At 39.3% G+C, this 21,230-nt stretch overlaps 1 protein-coding gene across 3 annotated transcripts in view; it reads left to right on the plus strand.

The window, feature by feature from the left end:
• Positions 1-9,599: 9,599 nt before the first annotated feature.
• N4BP1 (NEDD4 binding protein 1) overlaps positions 9,600-21,230 on the plus strand; it is an 86,291-nt gene continuing 74,660 nt past the window's right edge. For all 3 annotated transcript variants that reach the window (XM_074211395.1, XM_074211396.1, XM_074211397.1), the window contains exon 1: positions 9,600-10,056. In XM_074211395.1, the coding sequence (XP_074067496.1) occupies positions 9,601-10,056 (456 nt within the window). In that variant the 5' untranslated portion in view covers position 9,600. The remainder of the gene's footprint in view (positions 10,057-21,230) is intronic.

The following is a 21,230-nucleotide window of genomic DNA, read 5'->3' on the forward strand; positions in this document are numbered from 1 at the left end:
TCTTGAACTCCTATTGTGGTTTCCCTCCATGGAGCTCTCTATCTCATAAGTCTCTTCACTTAGCTCTACCTCCACCTGAACTTAAAATTGTTTTCCGGTACAATTAACCTACCTATCTGATGAACTGACATGTGATATAATCTCCCAATGCTTTAGGTACAGTATCCCATGGGAAATGGAGTCATAAGGCTGTTCTCCAATGAATGACTATTTTTCCATGCTCTTTGAATCATGGGAAATGTAGAACTATAGGATATGAAAAGACATTTTTCATTTGAATGGATAAATGTGTCAGGTTGTATGAAATCTCTGCCATTAGAAATCTGAAAAAAAATAACTTACAAGTATATTGTACATTACAAATTTTTTACATTTTTCAAAAGAGAACCTAAGTCTCAGAGAAGGTAGTATCTTGCTCAAGGTCATGTAGTAAACAAAAGAACTGAGCCCAAAACCCAAGTTTTCTGATTACCTAAAAAAACAAAACATTGCCCAATGTGGGGGGGGGGAGGGGAGCAGACAGAGAACCCAACAGTTGTGAGAGTTCTTTCCTTCTACATTAAAGCTGAGGATTGCCCTGTCAGCACCATCCCCAAAAGTAAATCTTTGGAACTGAGTCATAAGTGTTCTCTTCATTGTACTGAGTCACTCCTGAGTCCATCCTTCAGGATCACTTCAGTTTTTTAAATGCTGTAGAAAATCCAATTTCTTTCCCATTGTGGTTAAAGAAAACCCCATGAGCTTCCTGTGCCAGAATCATATGCTGACCATCAGTTGTATGGCAAAAAAGAATACTGAACTTAGGATACCTGAGTTTGAAAACTGACTCTGACATTTGGTAGCTGTGTGACAAGTTATTTTAACTAAGTCTCAGTTTCTTAATCTCTAAAATGGGGATAATTACTACTGAGGCAGCTAGGTGGCTCAGTGGATAGAGCACCAGCCCTAAAGTCAGAAGACCCTGAGTTCAAATTTGACCTCAGACACTTAATAATTACCTAGCTGTGTGACCTTAGAGAAGTCACTTAACTTCATTGCCTTGCAAAAACCAAAAAAACAAAGCAAAACAAAATATTACTACCTCCCTCACTTGAAGGAAATATAAGAAAAGCATTGTATAAATCTTTAAAACCCTATGAAATCTAAGTTATTATTGTCAAATATACTGTACTGGAATCAGGAAAGTTTGAATACAAATTTAAGCTTGAGCAAGTCATTGGACCTTTCTGAGTCTTAAATTTCCTTCCTGTAAAAGTAGAAAAATAATATACATCTCATGGTGTTATTGTAAGAAACAAAACATGAAAAACAAATAATGTATATAAAACATCTTGCAAATCTTAAAATACTACATAAATATGAGCTCTATGGCATTTCACTTACCTTAAAGGGGGAACTTGGACTAGATGATTTCTCAATCTCTTATAGTTATATTATTCTCCCTACCCCACTGCCATAGGATGTCATGAGATCCCCTAGTCCAATCCTCTCATTTTACAGATGAGGGAACTTTTAAAAATCAATCAAAAAAGTCTTTATTATCCCAGTGATAATAAATAAAATATCATAAGGATAATGGGAGAAGATGAAATTTGCACTGGAACTTTCAGATGGATAGAATTTGGAAAAATACTTTTTGAACAATTAATCAGAATGGTTTATATAAGTATTGCACTGTCAACTTCAAAAACACATAGGGGGTTATCTAGTGTGGCTTAGTCATAGCTTCTTTTTAGGACAGGCTCACTATCAAGGCCAAAATAATATTCAGAGGAAAATTGTGCCTCTGTTTTGGGGGGGGTTTAAAAAAGTATTATTGTCTGCTTTAGAGCTTTGAGGTATCAATAATCTATTCTAATCCTCTCATTATATGGAGGAGGAAACCAAGACCCTTAGAGATTATGACTTTTTCACACAGCTAGTTAATGAGATTCAAGGATTTGAATTCACTTCTGGTTGCACTGCTCATCTAAAGTCAAATATAGGATGTTTTGTTTTTGTCTTGTCTTGTTTTCATTATCATTCCTCATTATCCACAGCTCTTTCCCTCTCTATTCAGGCAGATTAAATATTACTTAGCATACTTCAGAAAACAACCATCACCCTTATCCTTGCCTCCAGAAATTACAGGCTGGTGGGATTGGTCAGGACTAGACCAGATCAGACAGAAGAAGGAAGTTGTGGTTCAAAAACTGTCAAGAACATGATGCAAAGTGGAGGGAGTTTCTAGGGTGGGGATTTGTCTTTCTCCTGTTTCTCTTCAGTGAGGAAACACTGAGGGTCATATAAAGGGAAATGCTGACCAGTTTGGGGTATGCAGGCAAACCTCTATAGAAAAAAATTTCCCATCTTTCTGATAATCTGGTTTCTTTGCATTAGAGCATTTCCTTAATAATGGATTGCTTGATAATTAAGTGACTAAGAATCATTGGTACATGAAGATAGAGTTGCTCTGTAAATACAAAGAATAGTCATGTAATATAAATAGGAATCAGCAAAGTAGAAAACTCTTCCAATTAAACAAAGCTCTCTTATCGAGGTAAGTGAAAGAAGCAGACAAGAAATAACACATTCTATATTTACTCTAGCTCTTTGCTTGATCAGTCAGCCATTGTGGAATTCTTCCTCTGACTGTATCCTAAACAATTTTGTCATATGTCCTGGTGAAGCAAGGAACAAACCAAGACTATGGACATCAAGGGAAAGTACCTAGTGGAGCAGGAAGTAGACAGCTATGTGGAGCCAAAAGTTCTCTTCCTTCTACTATGATTCCAGAGTTCATCTTTCTAAACTGCTTCAGTTTGAGGAATGATGTGGAAAAGTTTCCCTTTTAGGTTGCAAAATACCCTTAAAAATGTTCTGTGGAAGGTCAAGATCTTGGCTATGTCTTAATTTGAGTATTCCCATTCAAATATCACAATTTCCCCTACCTGGTATTTCCAAATGCCAATTTTAATCAGATGCTGACCTCCCCTCTCTTTGAAGGGATCCACTAAGGTAAGTTTGGTGTATAGTAGGTTAATTTCCTTTGAATATAATTTGTGGGATGGCAAAATTTTTTCTGATGATGAAAATATGGAATTCATCTAAAACCATACAAGCACATTTAAGCTCAAAGGTGAAAAATTGATATTCTATGTTGCTCTACAAGGTATGCTTCATTTCTTCTTTTTCCTCTCTCCTTTTTTGACTTTCTTATATTACCAAGGTGATAGTCATGAGTTTGCACAATGGACCCTTTCAGTGGCCACTTGTAGTGACAGAGGCACCATCTCTAGTGACATAGACTTGGTCTCTTCTATGTGAAGAGGTTCCTGCTTGGTCTCTTGGTGTCCAACATGGAAGGATATGGAAGGGCAGGAAGACTACCAAGAAGACCAAACACTGAGCCAGGATAAGCTTGGAAAAGCTGGTCACTTATTTAGCCTGAAATGAGAAATAACTTCTGCTAGCACTTGCTCTTCCCCTGTTAGTAAGCTAAGAATCAGGCATCCTCATCCTTGAATTTCCATTATTGAAAGGGGGGAGGAAAACTCACTAATTCACTCCTACTTCCTAACCTCCTAAATCTGGTAGCCATGACAATAAACCACCTATTATAAACAGGACACATGCTGATATCTCCTCATGCCACATTTCACTTGTGCACTTATTTTGAGGTTTTTGGATGAAGTGCCATGTCTGGAGTCAGGAAGATCTGAGTTTGAATCTTGCCTCAGATACTTTACTAGCTGTGTGTCTTTAGGTATATCCCTTAACCTGGATTACCTCTAATACCTCACCTGCAAAATGAGCTGGAGAAGTATATATATGGAATATATATATATATATATATATATATATATATGTATATATATATATATATATATATATATGTATATATGTATATGGAGAAGTATATAGCACAAAGAACTTGGTGGTGAAAATCTCCCAAGGGTTTTAAAGATTATGTCCTGAAGAGTGAACAGCATCTGAACCCAGGAGTTCCTGACTTCCTGAACTCATGATGTTACTGATAAAATTAGCAGCAACCAGCTCAGTGTTGCCTTGTGCCCTGGGAAAGAGACACAAAGAAAAAGAGATAGAGTTTCGAGATTCATTCAGTCTTAGCCTCATGTTGTTGGGAAAATTGTCAGTTTACATTACAAAGACTGGGGTCGGCCTATATTGTCGCCCATGGTGGGGTACATACTATAAAGCTATTAAGCTTTGCCAAGAAAACCCCAAATGAGGTCACCGAAAGTTGGATATGGCTAAACATAGCAACCATGCCAGTAAGATTATCATTGTGAAATCTCTTTGCATTTTAAGTTCCAATTAGTTTTGGTAACTACACCTAATCAATACCATTTGGCCCTCTGATTAGAGGGTGGAATCATAAATTCCTCAACCTCCATTTAAGGCAGGATATAAGAGGGTCAATAAGATCTCAATTCCCATCTAGCTGCATTTATTTTGGACTTCTTTGACTTTACCATGTCCTAAAATTAGATAGCCTTCCTTCTCCTACCTTTTCAGTTTTTGTGTATTTATATGTGTGTTATCTTCCCCACTAGACTGCAAAATCCTTGAGGGGAAGATCTTTCCTTTTTGTACTTGTATAATTAATGTTTAACACAATACATGTATTGATTGACTGTTAGTATATTATATTGGGATCCCAATTAATGAGTCTCTTTTCTAACATTCAGATCAGCTCTGAGTATCTTTTTGGGGTCTTTGCCAAAACCAGGAATTCTAACTATGACTGATCCTATAACCCCTATCTCCTACTTCTTGTTTAAGACCTTTTGTCTCCTGTATGTTTGTTATCTGTATACATCTTTTAACCTTATGCAAAGGCTAGTCAAGTGCTTCCAACACTTGGAGTATTCATTGATAAACTAGAAAATTATATACAAGCATGTATCATAACTCCATTGGAAGGTCTATCCTTCTGGTGGCAACAGCTTCTGACCTCCAGACTCACAACTATTTGTCTGAGATCATTTCTTCTCTCTCCCTTCCTTCTTTTTCCCTATATAAAGGAGAGTATGTCAGATGTGTCTTTACTAGAGTATCTCCCAACTCTACGCTCTCTGTGCCAGCACAGTACCCAATAAAATACCAACTTGCCTGTGAAAGAGCCTGTGTATCATGAATTCCTTCCCAGATCAGCACCAACCCCAATATTATGATTGTTACAAATGGCTCATGAATACTTAGTCCAGATTAATTAAAATGATTTTTATTAAGACATCTTAATAAGGGGATGTAATGGATAGAGCACTGGCCCTGGAATCCGGAGGACCTGAGTTCAAATCCAGTCTCAGGCACTTAATAATTGCCCTGTGTGACCTTGGGCAAGTCACTTAACCCCATTGCCTTAAATAAAAAATTAAAAAAAAATTTTTTTTAAAAAGATATCTTGGGGCAACTAGGTGGCACAGTGGAGAAAACACCAGCCCTGGAGTCAGGAGTACCTGGGTTCAAATCTGGTCTCAGACAATTAATAATTACCTAGCCATGTGGCCTTGGGCAAGCCACTTAACACCATTTGCCTTGCAAAAACCTAAAAAAAAAAAAAAGACATCTTAATAAATGGCACATTTAAGGGGGGAGAGGTGAGGAATCCAGGAAATGTTAGGTCTTTTATGCAGCTTGAAAGGCTTTGTTCCTACCCCTTCTGCTTGGCTAGGGTCACAAATCTAATTGTTACATTCTTCCCCATACATTTTCCCCTCTGTGCTCGCTCATAAGCAGGAAACAACTACCTCCTTAAGCATGCACAGAGGAGGATGTAGACCCTCTGTACCCCACCATGGGCGACAATATAGGCCGACCCCAGTCTTTGTAATGTAAACTGACAATTTTCCCAACAACATGAGGCTAAGACTGAATGAATCTCGAAACTCTATCTCTTTTGCTTTGTGTCTCTTTCCCAGGGCACAAGGCAACACTGAGCTGGTGGCTGCTAATTTTATCAGTAACATCATGAGTTCAGGAAGTCAGGAACTCCTGGGTTCAGATGCTGTTCACTCTTCAGGACATAATCTTTAAAACCCTTGGGAGATTTTCACCACCAAGAAAATAAACCCAAGCTATCCACTTTCTTGCCAGATGATATGAACTTGAATGAGATGCTTAGTTTATACAGAAACTATGTGAAACCGAAATTCCTGTTCCACAGTTCAACAAAATGCTTCATATTTTAAAGATTAGTTTCTCTTGAAATTATAATGTGTGAAGGTTAATCATAGTAATATAGCACTTGATAAACTCAAAGACTCAAGCTTTCAGGACAAGAACTCACTATTTAACAAAATGTGCTAGGAAAACTAGAAAGTAGTATGGCAGAAATTAAGTATATATCAATAACTCACACTGTATGCCAAAATAAGGTCAAAATGAGTAAATGATTTAGATATAAAGGAATAGTTTGCCTGTCAGATCTATGGATAAGGGAAGAATTTATGACCAAACAAGAGAGAGTAAATGCATTATGTGATATAAAATGAATAATTCTATTTTATTAAAGATTTTATTTATTTTTGAGTTTTACAATTTTTCCCCCAATCTTACTTGCCTCCCCCACCCCACCCCCACAGAAGGCAATTTGCCAGTCTTTACATTGTTTCCATGGTATGCATTGATCCAAATTGAATGTGATGAGAGAGAAATCATATCCTTAAGGAAGAAACATAAAGTATAAGAGATAACAAGACAGACAGTAAGATATCAGTTAAAATGAATAATTTTGATTAAATTAAATTTAAAAGTAGTTAAATAAAATCAATGCAGCGCAGATTAGAAGAAAATCAGAAAGCTGGGGAAAACATTTTACTGCATATTTCTCTGTTACAGGCCTCATTCCTCAAATATATAAAGAATGGAGTCAAATTTATAAGAATATGAGTAATAACCCAACTGATAATTGATCAAAGGATATGAACAGGTTGGATTTGAATTCAGGTCCTACTGGGTTGGTGTGCTATCCACTGTACCACCTAGCTACCCCTATCAATAGTCTTTTTAAAAAATGTTCTACATCACTATTGATTAGAGAATTGTAAATTAAAACAGCTTTGAGATATTTGATACTGGGAAAAATATAGATAGCTAAAGGTTTGGGCAAGCATGAAAAAATTCATTTAAAAGACTAACTCTGACCCAGAAGAAATTTTGGGACAAAAAGGTTTATTTAAGAATTACTGTGGTGGGGAGGGGTGGCTAGGTGGTACAGTGGATAGAGGACCAGCCCTGGAGTCAGGAGTACCTTAGTTCAAATCCAACCTCAAACACTTAATAATTACCTAGCTGTGTGGCCTTGGGCAAGCCACTTAACCCCATTTGCCTTGCAAAAACCTAAAAAAAAAAACAAAAAACAAATTTTAAAGGGATGGCTAGGTGGCAAAGTGGATAAAGCACCGGCCCTGGAATCAGGAGTACCTGGGTTCAAATCTGGTCTCAGACACTTAATACTTACCTAGCTGTGTGGCCTTGGGCAAGCCACTTAACCCCGTTTGCCTTGCAAAACCTAAAAAAAAAAAAAAAAAAAAAAAAAAAAAAAGAATTACTGTGGTAAGCAGATGCCAAAAGAGAGAGGAGACAGAGGTAGTTAAGGCAATTGGGAATAGCTTATCTTTTAAGGGATGAACAGCAAGACTGTCAGACAATAAAGGGAAGGTGGGGAAAGGGAAGAGGCAGGAGAGGAAAAGCTGCCAGTTGACAACTGAGCCTATGAGAACGTCAGATTCCATTTACAAAGGCTAGATTTATAAATGGGAGTCACACATGTAGTAAATGCTAGGGGAAAGAAAGGTATTAGAAGTATTTAGTATCATTTTAGTAGTTTTGCATCTCATAAGGGTCCTGAGGTATTTCCCACCACCTATCTCAGTTCCCAGTTTCTATGGGAAAGATGTAAGACATTTAAGTTCCAGTAAGTTGTCCCCATCCTAATATGGGGCTATTTATCTAAATAACAATGGGATAGAAACCAGAAACCCACGGACTGTGCCTGGGTATGGTGAAAATATTTCTCTTAATGTTCTCCCTATCCATAGGATGTACCAGGTGAGCATAAATAACATTTTTTCTTATTATTTCCACTTCATCAATCCCACACCTTTTGGATTAGGTTATATGATAAAAAATGAAAATGACAAATGGAAGAGATGTGGGAAAACTGAAACTAAAACATTGTTGGGGGAGTTGTGAAATGATTCAACCATTCTGGAGAACAATTTGGGACTTTGCCCAAAAGGCTATAAAACCATACTTACCTTTGATCTAGCACTACTGAGTCTATATGGCAAAGAAATCAAAGAAAAAGGAAAAGGACCCATAGGGAGAAAAATATTTATTAAAAACTCTTTTTGTGTTAGCCAAAAAAACCTGAAATTGAGAGGATTCCCATTAATGGGGAATGGCTTAACAATGCTATACTATTGTGCTATAAGAAATGATGAGCAGAATGCTCTCAGAGAAAAGCTGGCAAAACTTACAAGAACTGATGTAAAGTAAAGTGGGCAGAAGCAGAACACTGCACACACTGACTACAATATTATATCACTATCAATTATGAATGATAGCTATTCTTGGCAGCACCATGAACGCAGACAGTTACAAAGGGATCAGAATTAAAAAAAAATGCTCTCTACCTCCTGAAAAAGAACTGATGGAGTCTGTATACAAATCAAAGCACACTGTTTAAAAGAAAATTGTGTGTGCAATTTTTTTTTGGTTTTTTTCTTTCCCAAGATAACTAATGTGGAAATGTTTTACATGGCTGCTTACATTTAAGCTTTAGGAAATTGCTTGCCTTCTCAAGGGGAGGAGGGAGGAAGAAAGGGAGAAAATTAGGAATTCGATTTTTTTGGAATAAAGGCTTAATGTTGATTTTAATTTGCCCCATGTACTACAAGATAGCTTCAAAATTAACTGGCTTCCTCTGAAACCTTACATAGTTTAAGCATTTAACAATATTGTTTTGAAGGGGAGGCTAGGTGGAGTCAGGAGGACCTGAGTTCAAATCCAGTCTCAGGTACTCAATAATTGTCTGTGTGACCTTGGGCAAGTCACTTAACCCCATTGCCTTAAATAAAAAATTTAAAAAAAATTTCTAAAAGACATCTTGGGGCGACTAGGTGGCACAGTGGATAAAGCACCAGCCCTGGAGTCAGGAGTACCTGGGTTCAAATCTGGTCTCAGACACTTAATAATGACCTAGCTGTGTGGCCTTGGGCAAGCCACTTAACCCCATTTGCCTTGCAAAAACCTTAAAAAAAAAAAAATATTGTTTTGAGAAGGGGCCCACGGGGTTCTTAAAGCAGTCAGACGGATGTATGGCGCACAAAACAGTACAGAAATCTGACCTCGGTTCAAAGGTTCTACTCTCAAAGTACAACTGTTGAAGCTGCCTGGAGCGCCAGGATTTTGCCCTCACTCAACATGGCGGCCCAGGAAGGGCCCTCGCAGGAAATGCCTCCTTCCTCTTCCCTTCCTCCCTCGCGCCTCCGCCCCCAGCAAGGCTTTCCCTTTGCCCTTTTTGACAGGCTGGTCTCACGTGACCGGGACCCGCCCCCGCCGCGTCGGGCGTACGTCGCGCCGTGATGACCGATGCGCACGCGCGGTGGCGCCGCCCCGGCCGGTGGCAGCGGCGGCGAAGGGGGGGGGGCGCGGCCCTGGCTTCCCACAGTTGCCGTCCCGCGGCTCACCGAGCGGGATGGTGTAGCGGAGCTCGCGGTCCGCGGGGGCCCGGAGCGGCCGGGGAGGGCTCCGGGGGCCGCCGCCGCCGCCCGGATCTCTGGATCGGGCCCCGGAGGCCGGGCCGGCCCGGGCCCTGGAGGAGGAGCGGCAGCCATGGCGGGGCGCTCGGACCAGGCCGTGCTGGACGAGTTCACGGCCCCCGGGGAGAAGACGGCGCTGCTGCTGGAGAGCCGGGGCCGCATCGAGGGCCTCTTCGGGGTGGCCCTGACGGTGATGGCCCCCCCCGACGCCCCCACGCCGCTGCCCGCGCCCGGCCGCATCTGGCTGCAGCTCAGCGGGGCCAAGGAGGCCGTTCGCAGCGCCAAGGTAAGTGGCCCCCGCCCCCGCCCCCCGGAGGGCCGGCCCCGCCGCGCCCCGCGGCCCCGGGCACTTGCTGCGGCATTGCTCCCACCTGTTGAGAGCCCGCCGGCCCCTGCGGCAGGAAGGGCCCCCGGGTGCCCCGCGCCCGGTGCCCCGCGCCCGGGCCGCCCGCGAACCCCAAGCCTCTGCCTCCTCCCGGCTTTCCCGCTGCCGCGGTGTTTGTTGTTTGTGGGCGACCCTGGCGCCCGCCCCCTCCCAGGCCCCGCCCCCAAACAGCCCACTTTCCAGGCCCCGAATTCCAGCTTGGCTTCGGCGCCGCAATTGGAGCGCCCTAGAGGACTCCCGGGAAGACGGGGTTCCTGCTGCCCCTCGGGCTGCAAAACTTGAGGGGCTCCCCTCAAGGGGCCCCCAGACTGCTGGCCCAGGCTTGCCTTCTGTAGTTCCGCAGGGCGTCCAAACCGGACTGCCCCATGCCCTCCTCCTCCTCCTGGGACATGGCTTTACCCCCCTGCCCACACCAAGCACCTTTCTCTCTAAAGAGACTCATCTGTTGGCATTCAGCTTGGCCAGGGCTGTCACTCCGGACGCCCACCCTCCGTATCGTTCCGGGCCTCCCTGCTATCACTCCAAATCAGTTCCTTCTCCCAGCTACCCAGTTTCTATGAGAAATGCCACCATTTTAAACCTCAGTCTTCTAGGGAGATTATGTTGGACTTTCTGGTCATCTCTTACATCAAACCTCTTTTGTTTTTCTTTGTCCTGTTAACACATCACGTTCTGGTCCGGTTATCCCATTTTAGGAACAACATTGTCAATAAGGGTACAAGGAGTAAAAAGCAGGACTAGTTATAGGAATTAGAAATCTAATCTAAAGAGGCGAAAGTTTAGGGAGATGTAATAGCTGTTTTAAATGTGTGAAGTGTGTTCAGTGGAATAGTTTTTACACTTAGCTTTGCTTGACTTTAAAAAGCAGAAACATTCAAGAAGAAAATTCAAATTAACATAGGAACAATATCATAACAGTTGTTCAATATTGAAATGACTACCTTGGGAGTCAGCTGGTTCCCCATAATTGGAGATCTTTAAAGGGAAGCCACACAACCACTTGTAGTGGTTGTTGGAGAGAAAGGATTCTTGGAATAGACCACCTTGTATTTCCTTCTGACTCAGAGATGCCACGAATTATTTCTCGGATTGACCTTTGTCTTCTTTCCCACAGTTACTTCCTTAGTCCTCACAGCTTCATGCCTAAATTCCCACAAATGCTAACAGTTTATGGAGCTTTGGCATTTCTAGTTTATCATAAAAATGATCCATGTTAAATTGGTGCCTTTAACCTAACCCTTGGATGAGAGGAACTTTTTTTACTATTCAATGACAACATGAGAATGAAAAACAAGTTGACTAGTTTTGGGGGGGATATTATTTGAGATATAAAATATTTGACTTATTTGACTTTTAAAATTGAGGAGAGGAAACATCTAATGATTCTATAAAAATTTAAAAATATTTTTCAATTCCATATTATGACCAGGTAGGAGATTGAGGAGAGATAGGAAAGGAGACACTTTTGAATGTCCTCATGACAAAATTCAGTTCAAGAAGCATTTGTTAAGTGCCTTTTAAATTCCTGACTCTCCTTTAGATGCTAGGAATATAAAGAAGGAGCTTAATACTTTCCTGGAGATGTGGGTAACAAAGAATTTGCACAGTAATGGTGGGAGAAAAATCAGGAATGGACTCCTAAAGGAAGCTCATGAAAGAACCCTTGGGATGATCCTTGAATGGAGCAAGTGATACCAAGAGGTAGTGTTGAGAGAAAAAAGTATTCCAAGCAGAAAGGGACACAAGGGGGGGGGGGGGGGGGGTTAGAATGTCATATCCAGGAAACAGCAAGGAGGCCAGTTTGGCAGGAACAGAGAATGTATGAGGGGGAGTGATATGAAATCAGTTTGGAAAGATATTGGTGCCAGATTGTAAAGGAATTTAAAAGCCAAAAGAGTTGGTTTTCCCTCAGGGAGACCAATTAGGAGACTGGTAAGGCAAGAGGTAATAAGGGTATGAACTAGGAATAGAGTAAAAGTAAAAAATATCGTGAGGGTAGATTTCATACTATTTGGTAACTGTTTAGCTGAAGGATACAATGAAGACTAGAGGATAAATGATATTTCCAACCTGGGTAAATGGAAAAATGGTGGTGTCCTCAAAAAAAAGTGGATGTAGGAGGAAAAGTAGATGTAGAGCAGAGGTTTGTAACCTCTAGTGTCATGTACCCCTTTGGCAATTAAGTGAAGCTTATCAACCCCTTCTCAAAATAATATTTTTAAATGAATAAAGTAAGATATATAAGACTACAAAGGAAACCAATTATGTTTTAAAACAATTGTCAATTTTTTTAAAAAAGTTAATGAACAGGGCTACTAGGTGGCGTAGTAGATAAAGCATTGGCCTTGGAGTCAGGAGTACCTGGGTTCAGATCTGGTTTCAGACACTTAATAATTACCTAACTGTGAGGCCTTGGGCAAGCCACTTAACCATGTTTGCCTTGCAAAAACCTAAAAAAAAAAGTTAAATGAACTTCAGGGGCAGCTGGGTGACATAGTAGATAGAACACCAGTCCTGAAGTCAGGAAGACCTGATTTCAAATCCAGCCTCAGACTCTTTTTTAAATTTTAAAAAAAGTTTTTAAGTTTTACAATTTTTGCCCCAATCTTGCTGCCCTCCCCCCACACCCCACAGAAGGCAGGTCTTTACATCATTCCCATAGTATGCATTGATCTAAGTTGAATGTGATGAGAGAGAAATCATATACTTAAGGAAGAAACATATAGTATGAGATACAGCAGAATTACATAAGTCAATTTTTTAAAAATTAAATTAAAGGTACGTAGAAAGTCTTTAGTCTTTGTTCAAACTCCACAATTCTTTCTCAGGAAACGGATGTTATTCTCCATCGCAGATATCCCAAAATTGTGCCTGATTGTTGCCCTGTTGGTATGAGCAAATCCATTAAGGTTGATCATCACTACAATGTTCTTCTGGTTCTGCTCATCTCACTCAACATCAATTCATGCAAATCCTTCCAGGCTTCCCTGAATTCCCATCCCTCCTGGTTTCTAATAAAACATAGTGTTCCATCACATACATATACCACAGTTTGTTAAGCCATTCCCCAATTGATGGGCATTTCCTTGGTTTGCATTTCTTTGCCACCACAAAGAGAGCTGCAATGAACATTTTTGTACAGGTGATGCTTTTACCCATTTTCATAATCTTTTCAGGGTTTAGACCCAGTAGTAGTATTGCTGGATCAAAGGGTATGCACATTTTTGTTACCTTTTGGACATCATTCCAAATTGCTCTCCAGAAAGGTTGGGATGAGTTCACAGCTCCAACAGCAATGCATTAGTGTCCCAGATTTCCCACATCCCTTCCAACATTGATCAGTGGCCTTTCCAGGCATATTGGCCAGTCTGAGAGGTGTGAAGTGGTATCTCAGAGATGTTTTAATTTGCATTTCTCTAATAATTAGTGAAATAGAGCAATTTTTCATGTGACTATGTATTGCTTTGATTTCCTCATCTGTAAATTGCCTTTGCATATCCTTTGACCATTTTTCATTTGGGGAATGGCTTCTCTTTTTAAAAAAAAATTGACTCAGTTCTCTGTATATTTTAGCGATGAGTCCTTTGTCAGAAACACTAGATGGAAAAATGTTTCCCAATTTACTACATTTTTTTTATCTTGGTTACAGTGGTTTTGTCTGTGCAAAAGCTTTTTTTTTTTTTTTTTAGATTTTTCAAGGCAACAGGGTTAAGTGGCTTGCCCAAGGCCACATGGCTAGGTAATTATTAAGTGTCTGAGGTTGGATTTGAACCCAGGTACTCCCGACTCCAAGGCTGGTGCTCTGTTCACTGCGCCACCTAGCCACTCCACAAAAGCTTTTTAATTTAATGTAATTAAAATTATCTAGTTTGTTTTTAATGGTGTTCTCCATCTCTTCCTTGGTCATAAACTGCTTCCCTTTCCATAGATCTGACAAGTAAACTATTCCTTGGTCTTCTCCTTTGCTTATAATATTGTTTTTTATGTCTAGATCATGTATCCATTTTGATCTTATCTTGGTATAGGGTGTGAGGTGTTGCTCTAATCTAAGTTTCTTCCATACTAACTTCCAATTTTCCCAAGTTTTCTTATAGAAGAGAGAGTTTTTATCCCAATAGCTGGATTTATCAAACAGCAGATTACTATAATCATTTCCTGCTATTGCACCTAGTCTATTCCACTGGTCCACCACTCTATTTCTTAGCCAATACCAGACAGTTTTGATGACTGATGCTTTATAATATAATTTTTAGATCAGGTAGGGCTAAGCCACCTTCTTTTGCACTTTTTTTTCATTAACTCTCTGGAGATTCTCGACTTTTTATTTCTCCATATGGATTTACTTACATTTTTTTTTTTTAGGTTTTTGCAAGGCAAATGGGGTTGAGTGGCTTGCCCAAAGCCACACAGCTAGGTAATTAAGTGTCAGGCTAGATTTGAACTCAGGTACTCCTGACTCCAGGGCCCGTGCTCTATCCACTGCACCACCTAGCCGCCCCCTTACAATTTTTTCTAACTCATTAATTTTTTTTTGGAACTTTGATTGGTAGGGCACTAAACAGGTAGTTTAGTTTGGGTAGAATTGTCACTTTTATTATATTAGCTCTACCTATTCATGAGCACTTGATGTTTGCCCAGTTGTTTAAATCTGTTTTATTTGTGTGAGAAGTGTTTTGTGATTGTTTTCGAAAAGATTCTGAGTCTGTCTTGGCAAATAGACTCCCAAGTATTTTATATTGTCTGAGGTTACTTTGAATGGGATTTCTCTTTCTATCTCTTCCTGCTGTATCTTGCTAGTCATATATAGAAATGTTGTGGATTTATGATGGTTTATTTTATATTCTGCAACTTTGCTAAAGTTGCTAATTATTTCTAGTAGTTTTTTAGATGATTTTTTTGGGGGGGGCAGATTCTCTAGGTATACCATCCCATCACCTGCAAAGAATTAAGAGTTTGGTCTCTTCCTTCCCAGTTCTAATTCCTTCAATTTGTTTTTCTCTTATTATGAAAGCTAACATTTCGAATACGATATTGAATAGTAGTGGTGCTAATGAGTATCCTTGTTTCACAAACCCTGATCTTATTGAGAATGCCTCTAGCCTATCCCCATTACATATAATGCTTGTTGATGGTTTCAGATAGATACTGTTTACTATTCTACAGAACAATCCATTTATTCCTATGTTCTCTATTGTTTTTAGTAGGAATGGGTGCTGTATTTTTGTCAAAAGCTTTTCCAGCATCTATTGATATAATTATATGATTTCTAATAGGTTTGCTATTGATATAATTAATTATACCAGCAATCTTCCTAATATTGAACCAAGACTGCATTCCTGGGATAAAATCTACTTGGTCATAATGTATTATCCTAGTGATAACTTGTTGTAGTTGTTTTGCTAAGATTTTATTTAAGATTTTTACATCTATATTCATCAGGGAGATAGGTCTAAAATTTTCTTTCTGTTTTAACTCTTCCTGGTTTAAGTATCAGCACCTTATTGGTGCCATAAAGAGTTAGGCAGAGTTACATCTTCACCTATGTTTCCAAATAGTTTATATAGAATTGGAATCAGTTGTTCCTTAAATGTTTGATAGAATTCACTTGTGAATCCATCTGGCCCTGGAGATTTTTTCTTAAGGAGTTTTATAATGGCTTGTCGAATTTCTTTTTCTGAGATAGGGTTATTTAGGTACTTAATTTCCTCTTCATTTAACCTGGGCAACTTATATTTTTGTAAATATTCATCTATTTCACTTAGAGTGCAAATTTATTGGCTTAGAGTTGGGCAAAATCTGGATTATTACTTTGATTTCCTCATTGGTGGTGAATTTACCTTTTTTCATTTATGATACTAGCAGCTTGGTTTTCTTCTTTCTTTTTTTTTTTTATCAAATTGACCAGAGGTTTATCTATTTTTTTTTTCATAAAATCAGCTCTTGGTTTTATTTATTAGTTTAATAGTTTTCTTGCTTACAATTTTATTAATTTCTCCCTTAATTTTTTGAATGTCTAATTTGGTATTTAACTGGGGGTTTTAAATTTGTTCTTTCTCTAATTTTTTAGTTACATATTTAGCTCATTGATTTCCTCTTTCTCTAATTTATTCATATAAGCATCTAAAGATATATCCCCTGACAGTAGCCCTGAATGTATTCCTTAGGTTTTTGATATCTTGTTTCATTATTATCATTATCTAGGATAAAATAATTATAGTTTGTTGTTTGATCCACTCATTCTTTAAAATGAGGTTATTCAGTTTCCAATTAGTTTTAGGTCTATATCTCCCTAACCCAATATTGCATATGATTTTTATTGCGTTAAGATCTGAGAAAGATGTATTCACTATTTCCGCCTTTCTGCAATTGATTGTTAGGTTTTTATGCCCTAATACGTGGTCAGTTTTTGTGCAAGTGCCATGTACTGCAGAAAAGAAAGTATATTCCTTTCTATCCCCATTCAATTTCCTCTATAAGTCTTATCATATCTAGGTGTTCTAACCATCTGTTTACCTCCTTAACTTCCTTATTGCTTATTTTATGGTTAGTTTTATCTAAATCTGAGAGCTGGGAGGTTGAGGTCTCCCACTAGTAAAGTTTTGCTGTCTATGTCTTCCTGTAACTCCTTCAACTTTTCTCCTCTCAGAATTTGGATGCTATACCATTGGGTGCATGCATGTTTAGTACTGAATTTAGTACTGAAATTACTTTATGGTACTTTATTATGGTACTTTTTAGGAGGATGTGGTTTCCTTCTTTATCTCTTTTAATAATATCTTATTTTTGCAGTTGCTTTGTCTGAACTAAGGATTGCTACAGCACCCTGCTTTTTTCACTTCAGCTGAAGCAAAATATATTTTGCTCCAACCTTTTACCTTTACTCTATATGTAACTCTCTGCTTCAGATGAGTTTCTTGTAAGCAGCATATTGTAGGATTCTGATTTTTAATCCACTCTTCTATTCGATTCCCTTTTCAGGGAGAATTCATCCCATTCATATTCAAAGTTATAATTACTAACTCTTTATTGCCTTCCATGTTATCTTCCCTCTGTTTGTATTTTCCTCCCTTTTTTCTCTTTAAACATATTCCCCAGTGTTTTATTTCTGAATTTTGCCACCTTCAGTGTTTGCCCTCCTATGCCCAACCCCCCTCCCCCTTTCCCCCCTTTCCCTTTGTCCCTTCTGCCTTTCCTTCCTTCTGTTGATTCCCCCTTTACTTCCCCCTCCCCTTTTCCCCTTTTAACACTTTAAAGGTAAGACAAGTTTCTTAATTGAGCGTGTGTATGTTAACGTTATACAATCTGATGAGAGTAAGATTCAAGCAGTTCTCCCTTCCTCCCCTCTATTGCAATAAGCCAGTTGTACCTCTTAATGTAATGAGATTTACCCCATTCAATTCCCTCCATCCTCCCATCTCTTTACTGCCCTCCTTTTTAAGGATGTATTGTTTTTAAATCATTCTATCTGAGTCACAGAAAGATCATGAGTGTCCATCACTTCTGGCTGTGTTCTCTGTACTAGAATTACAATTATTGAGAGTTATTAGCATTTTTCTCCCAGGTAAGAATATATCTAGTTTCATCTTATTGGATAGCATTTTCTCAAATAAATCCATCTCTTCTGGCTAATGAAACTCTCTCTAATATAGTTACAGTTCTCAAGAGTTGTTAAAGTCTTTCAGGTAGGGATTTTGCCAGTTTCATCTTATTTGATAACAGTTTTTTTTCCCTTCCACCTCCCTTTTTTTTGTTGTTTAAATTTTACCTTTTCGTGTGTCTCTTGAGTCTCCTGTTTGAAGTCCAAATTTTCTATTATGCTCTGTTCTTTTCATCAGTAAAAGTTGGACGTTTCCTATTTCATTAAGTGTCCATCTTTTGCCCTGGAAGAGAAGGCTCAGTTTTGCCAGATATTGGATTCCTGGCTGCATTCCAAGCTCCCTTGATTTTCGGAATATTGCATTCCAGACCCTTCAATCGCTTAATGTTGATGCTGCCAGGTCCTGTGTAATCCTTACTGTGGCTCCTTGGTGTTTAAATTGTTTCTTTCTGGCTGCTTGCAGGATTTTTCTCTTTTATGCGAGAGTTCTGGAATTTGGCTACAATATTCCTTGGTGTTTTCATTTTGGGATCCCTTTTCAGAGGGGATCAATGTACTTTTTCAATAATTATTTTGCCCTCTGGTTCCATATTATCAGAGTAATTTTCCTTCACTAAATCCTGTAATATTAAGTCTAGGGTTTTTTTCCCTCTTCAGTATTTTCAGGAAGACCAATAATTTTTAGGTTATCTTTTCTTGATCCATTCTCAAGGTCATTGGGGTTTTTTTGTTTTTGTTTTTGTTTTTAGGTTTTTGCAAGGCAAATGGGGTTAAGTGGCTTGCCCAAGGCCACACAGCTAAGTAAATATTAAGTGTCTGAGACCATATTTGAACCCAGGTACTCCTGACTCCAAGGCCGGTGCTTTATCCACTAAGCCACTTAGCCGCCCCCTATGCCACCTAGCTGCCCCAAAGGTCATTGGTTTTTGCTGATGAGGTATTTAACATTTTATTCTACTTTTTCAATTTTTTGGTTTTGTTTAACCAATTCTTGTTGTCTTATGAAGTCATTGGTTTCCATAGACTCCATTCTTTTTTTTAGAGAAGAATTTTCTTCATTTACCTTTTGCACCTCCTTTTCCAACTAGAAAATTCTATTTTTGTAATAGTTTTCGCTTTGTTCATTTGCGGTTTTGAGAGAATTATTTTCTTTTTGCATTGTCCAGTTGTAGTTTCCAAGGATTTGTTTGTTGTTGCAAGGTGTTAATCTTCTCTTGGATTTCTTTTCCCAGATTTTCCAATTGATTTTTAAGCTCCTTCCTGATTTCTTCAAGGAAATCTTTCTGTGCTGGAGACCAAATCATATTCTCCTCAGCGGTTCTATGTCTCTGAATTAGAGGATCTTTTCCTTCTAGGACTTTTTCTATGGTCCCCACTGTCATCTGGCCTTTCATTTTCGTAAGATCTTGTGTTGGGGGGAGGGGGCTGGTTCACAGAGGTTTGATATTGAGATCCCTAAAGGTTTTACTCACTGAGTGTAATATCTCCAGCTAGCCACTAGGGAGTACTGGAGGCTTTGCTTACTGAGTGGCTAGTAGGGGGTGTTGGAGGCTTTTCTCACTGGATATAACATATCCTCCTGGCTAGGAGGACTAGAAGCTGGAACCTACTCTCCAGCCCTTCCTGTTAAGTCCCAGACTGTCAGTCCCATAGCCATGCCTCCATTCTCTGATTGTTTTTTCAGAGAGAAGTGGTTCCCACAGCAAAAGCCCAGGGGCTAATCTTAGATTAGTCCAGCTCTCACCCCTCCCCTACTGGCTGTAGGCACTCTGCACTCACCACACCCCTGATCTCTGAAGAGAGACCTTGAGGTAAATGTTCTTTTCCTAACATCTCTTTCTGGGTTTTGTCGATAGGACTTCCATTAAGAGGTTTATTTCATATTATTTATGAGGGAAGATCAGGAGACCTTAGCACAGGACCTGACTTGTCTCCACCATCTTGACCTGAAGACCAGCCTCAGACTCTTAGTGATTACCTGTGTGACCTTGGGCAAGTCACTTAATCCTGTTGCCTTGCAAAAAAACCACCAAAAGTTATTGAACCTCATTAATATTAATTATCAATCAATATTAATGATTAATAATTAATACTATTGGTTAATAACCTCATGAATATTAAGCCTCAATATAGAGGGAAATTTTTAAAATTCTTTTTTGCTGAATTTAAAATGCCCATGGAACATGCCTAAGTGATATTTAGCAGGCAGCTGGAAGTGTGAGTCTGATCTCAGGAAAAAGATGAGGGAAGGGTGTCTCCGTTTGGCAGTCATGTGCATACAGACAATAATTGAGCCCACAATAACTGATCAACTCACCAAAAGTGAAGAAAATAATATTAATTCTAGTTTGATTCCATATTGATTTTTTGTTTATTTTATATTATTACAATAATCTGCTGAGAGTAATCATAACCCCCCCCCCAAAAAAAATTTGAAAAACCTCAAGAATAGTAAGAGAGGGGGGCAGCTAGGTGGCATAGTGGATAAAGTACCAGCCCTGGAGTCAGGAGTAACTGGGTTCAAATCTGACCTCATACACTTAATAATTACCTGGCTGTGTGGCCTGGGGCAAGCCACTTAACTCCATTTGCCTTGCAAAAACCTAAAAAGAAAAATGAAGTGTAGGCTCTTCTTGGTCATGACTTTCAGTTGGCCCAATAATTTTTAAATTGTCTCTTCTGGATCTGTTTTCAGGGTCAGTTTTTTCCATTGAGCTATTTCACATTTTCTTCCAATTTAGGGGGTTTTTAAGTATAGTTTTATTTCTTCCCAAGTTTTCGCAAAGTCATCAGCTTCCTTTATTTCCATTCCGCATTTGAAGAAATTATTTTCTTCAGAGAGCTTTTTTTTTTACCACCTTTTCCAGCTGGCCAATTCTGCTTTTTAAGACATTCTTCTCCTCATTTGCCTTTTTTCCATTTGGCCTAAACTGGTTTTTAATATGTTAATTTCTTCAGGTTTTTTTTGTATTTTTCACCAAGTTGCTGACTTGGTTTTCATGATTTATCTGCATTGCTCTCATTTCTCCTCCCAATTTTTCTTCTACCTTCCCTGAGTGCTTTTCAAAGTCTTTTTTAAGCTCATCCTGAGCCCATTTTCTATTTCTCTTGGAAGTTTTGGATACAGAAGCTTTGCTTTTGTCATCATCTGAGTATGTGTTTTGATTCTCCGTGTGACCAAAGTAATTTTCTATGGTCAGATTCTTTTTCTGTTTGCTCATTTCCTCAGCCTATGACTGATTTACTATACTCCCAAGGCTTTGGGGGGGGGGGGGTTTGGGGGGGAAACCTACAGTGACCTTAATTTTTCCAAGGTCATATGAGAGGCTCTGATTGCTCTCTTGCCTATTTTTAGGCCCTCCCCTCTGCCCTGGAGCTGTGAGGATGGTCCCTGTTTAGCTATAGTGGTATTATGGGTCCCCAGACTGCAAATTGAATCTGAGTGTGGGCAACCAGCTGAGTCTTGCCCCAGGAAGAG

Source organism: Macrotis lagotis, chromosome 1, assembly GCF_037893015.1.
Source record: "Macrotis lagotis isolate mMagLag1 chromosome 1, bilby.v1.9.chrom.fasta, whole genome shotgun sequence".
NCBI classification, from domain to species: domain Eukaryota; kingdom Metazoa; phylum Chordata; class Mammalia; order Peramelemorphia; family Peramelidae; genus Macrotis; species Macrotis lagotis.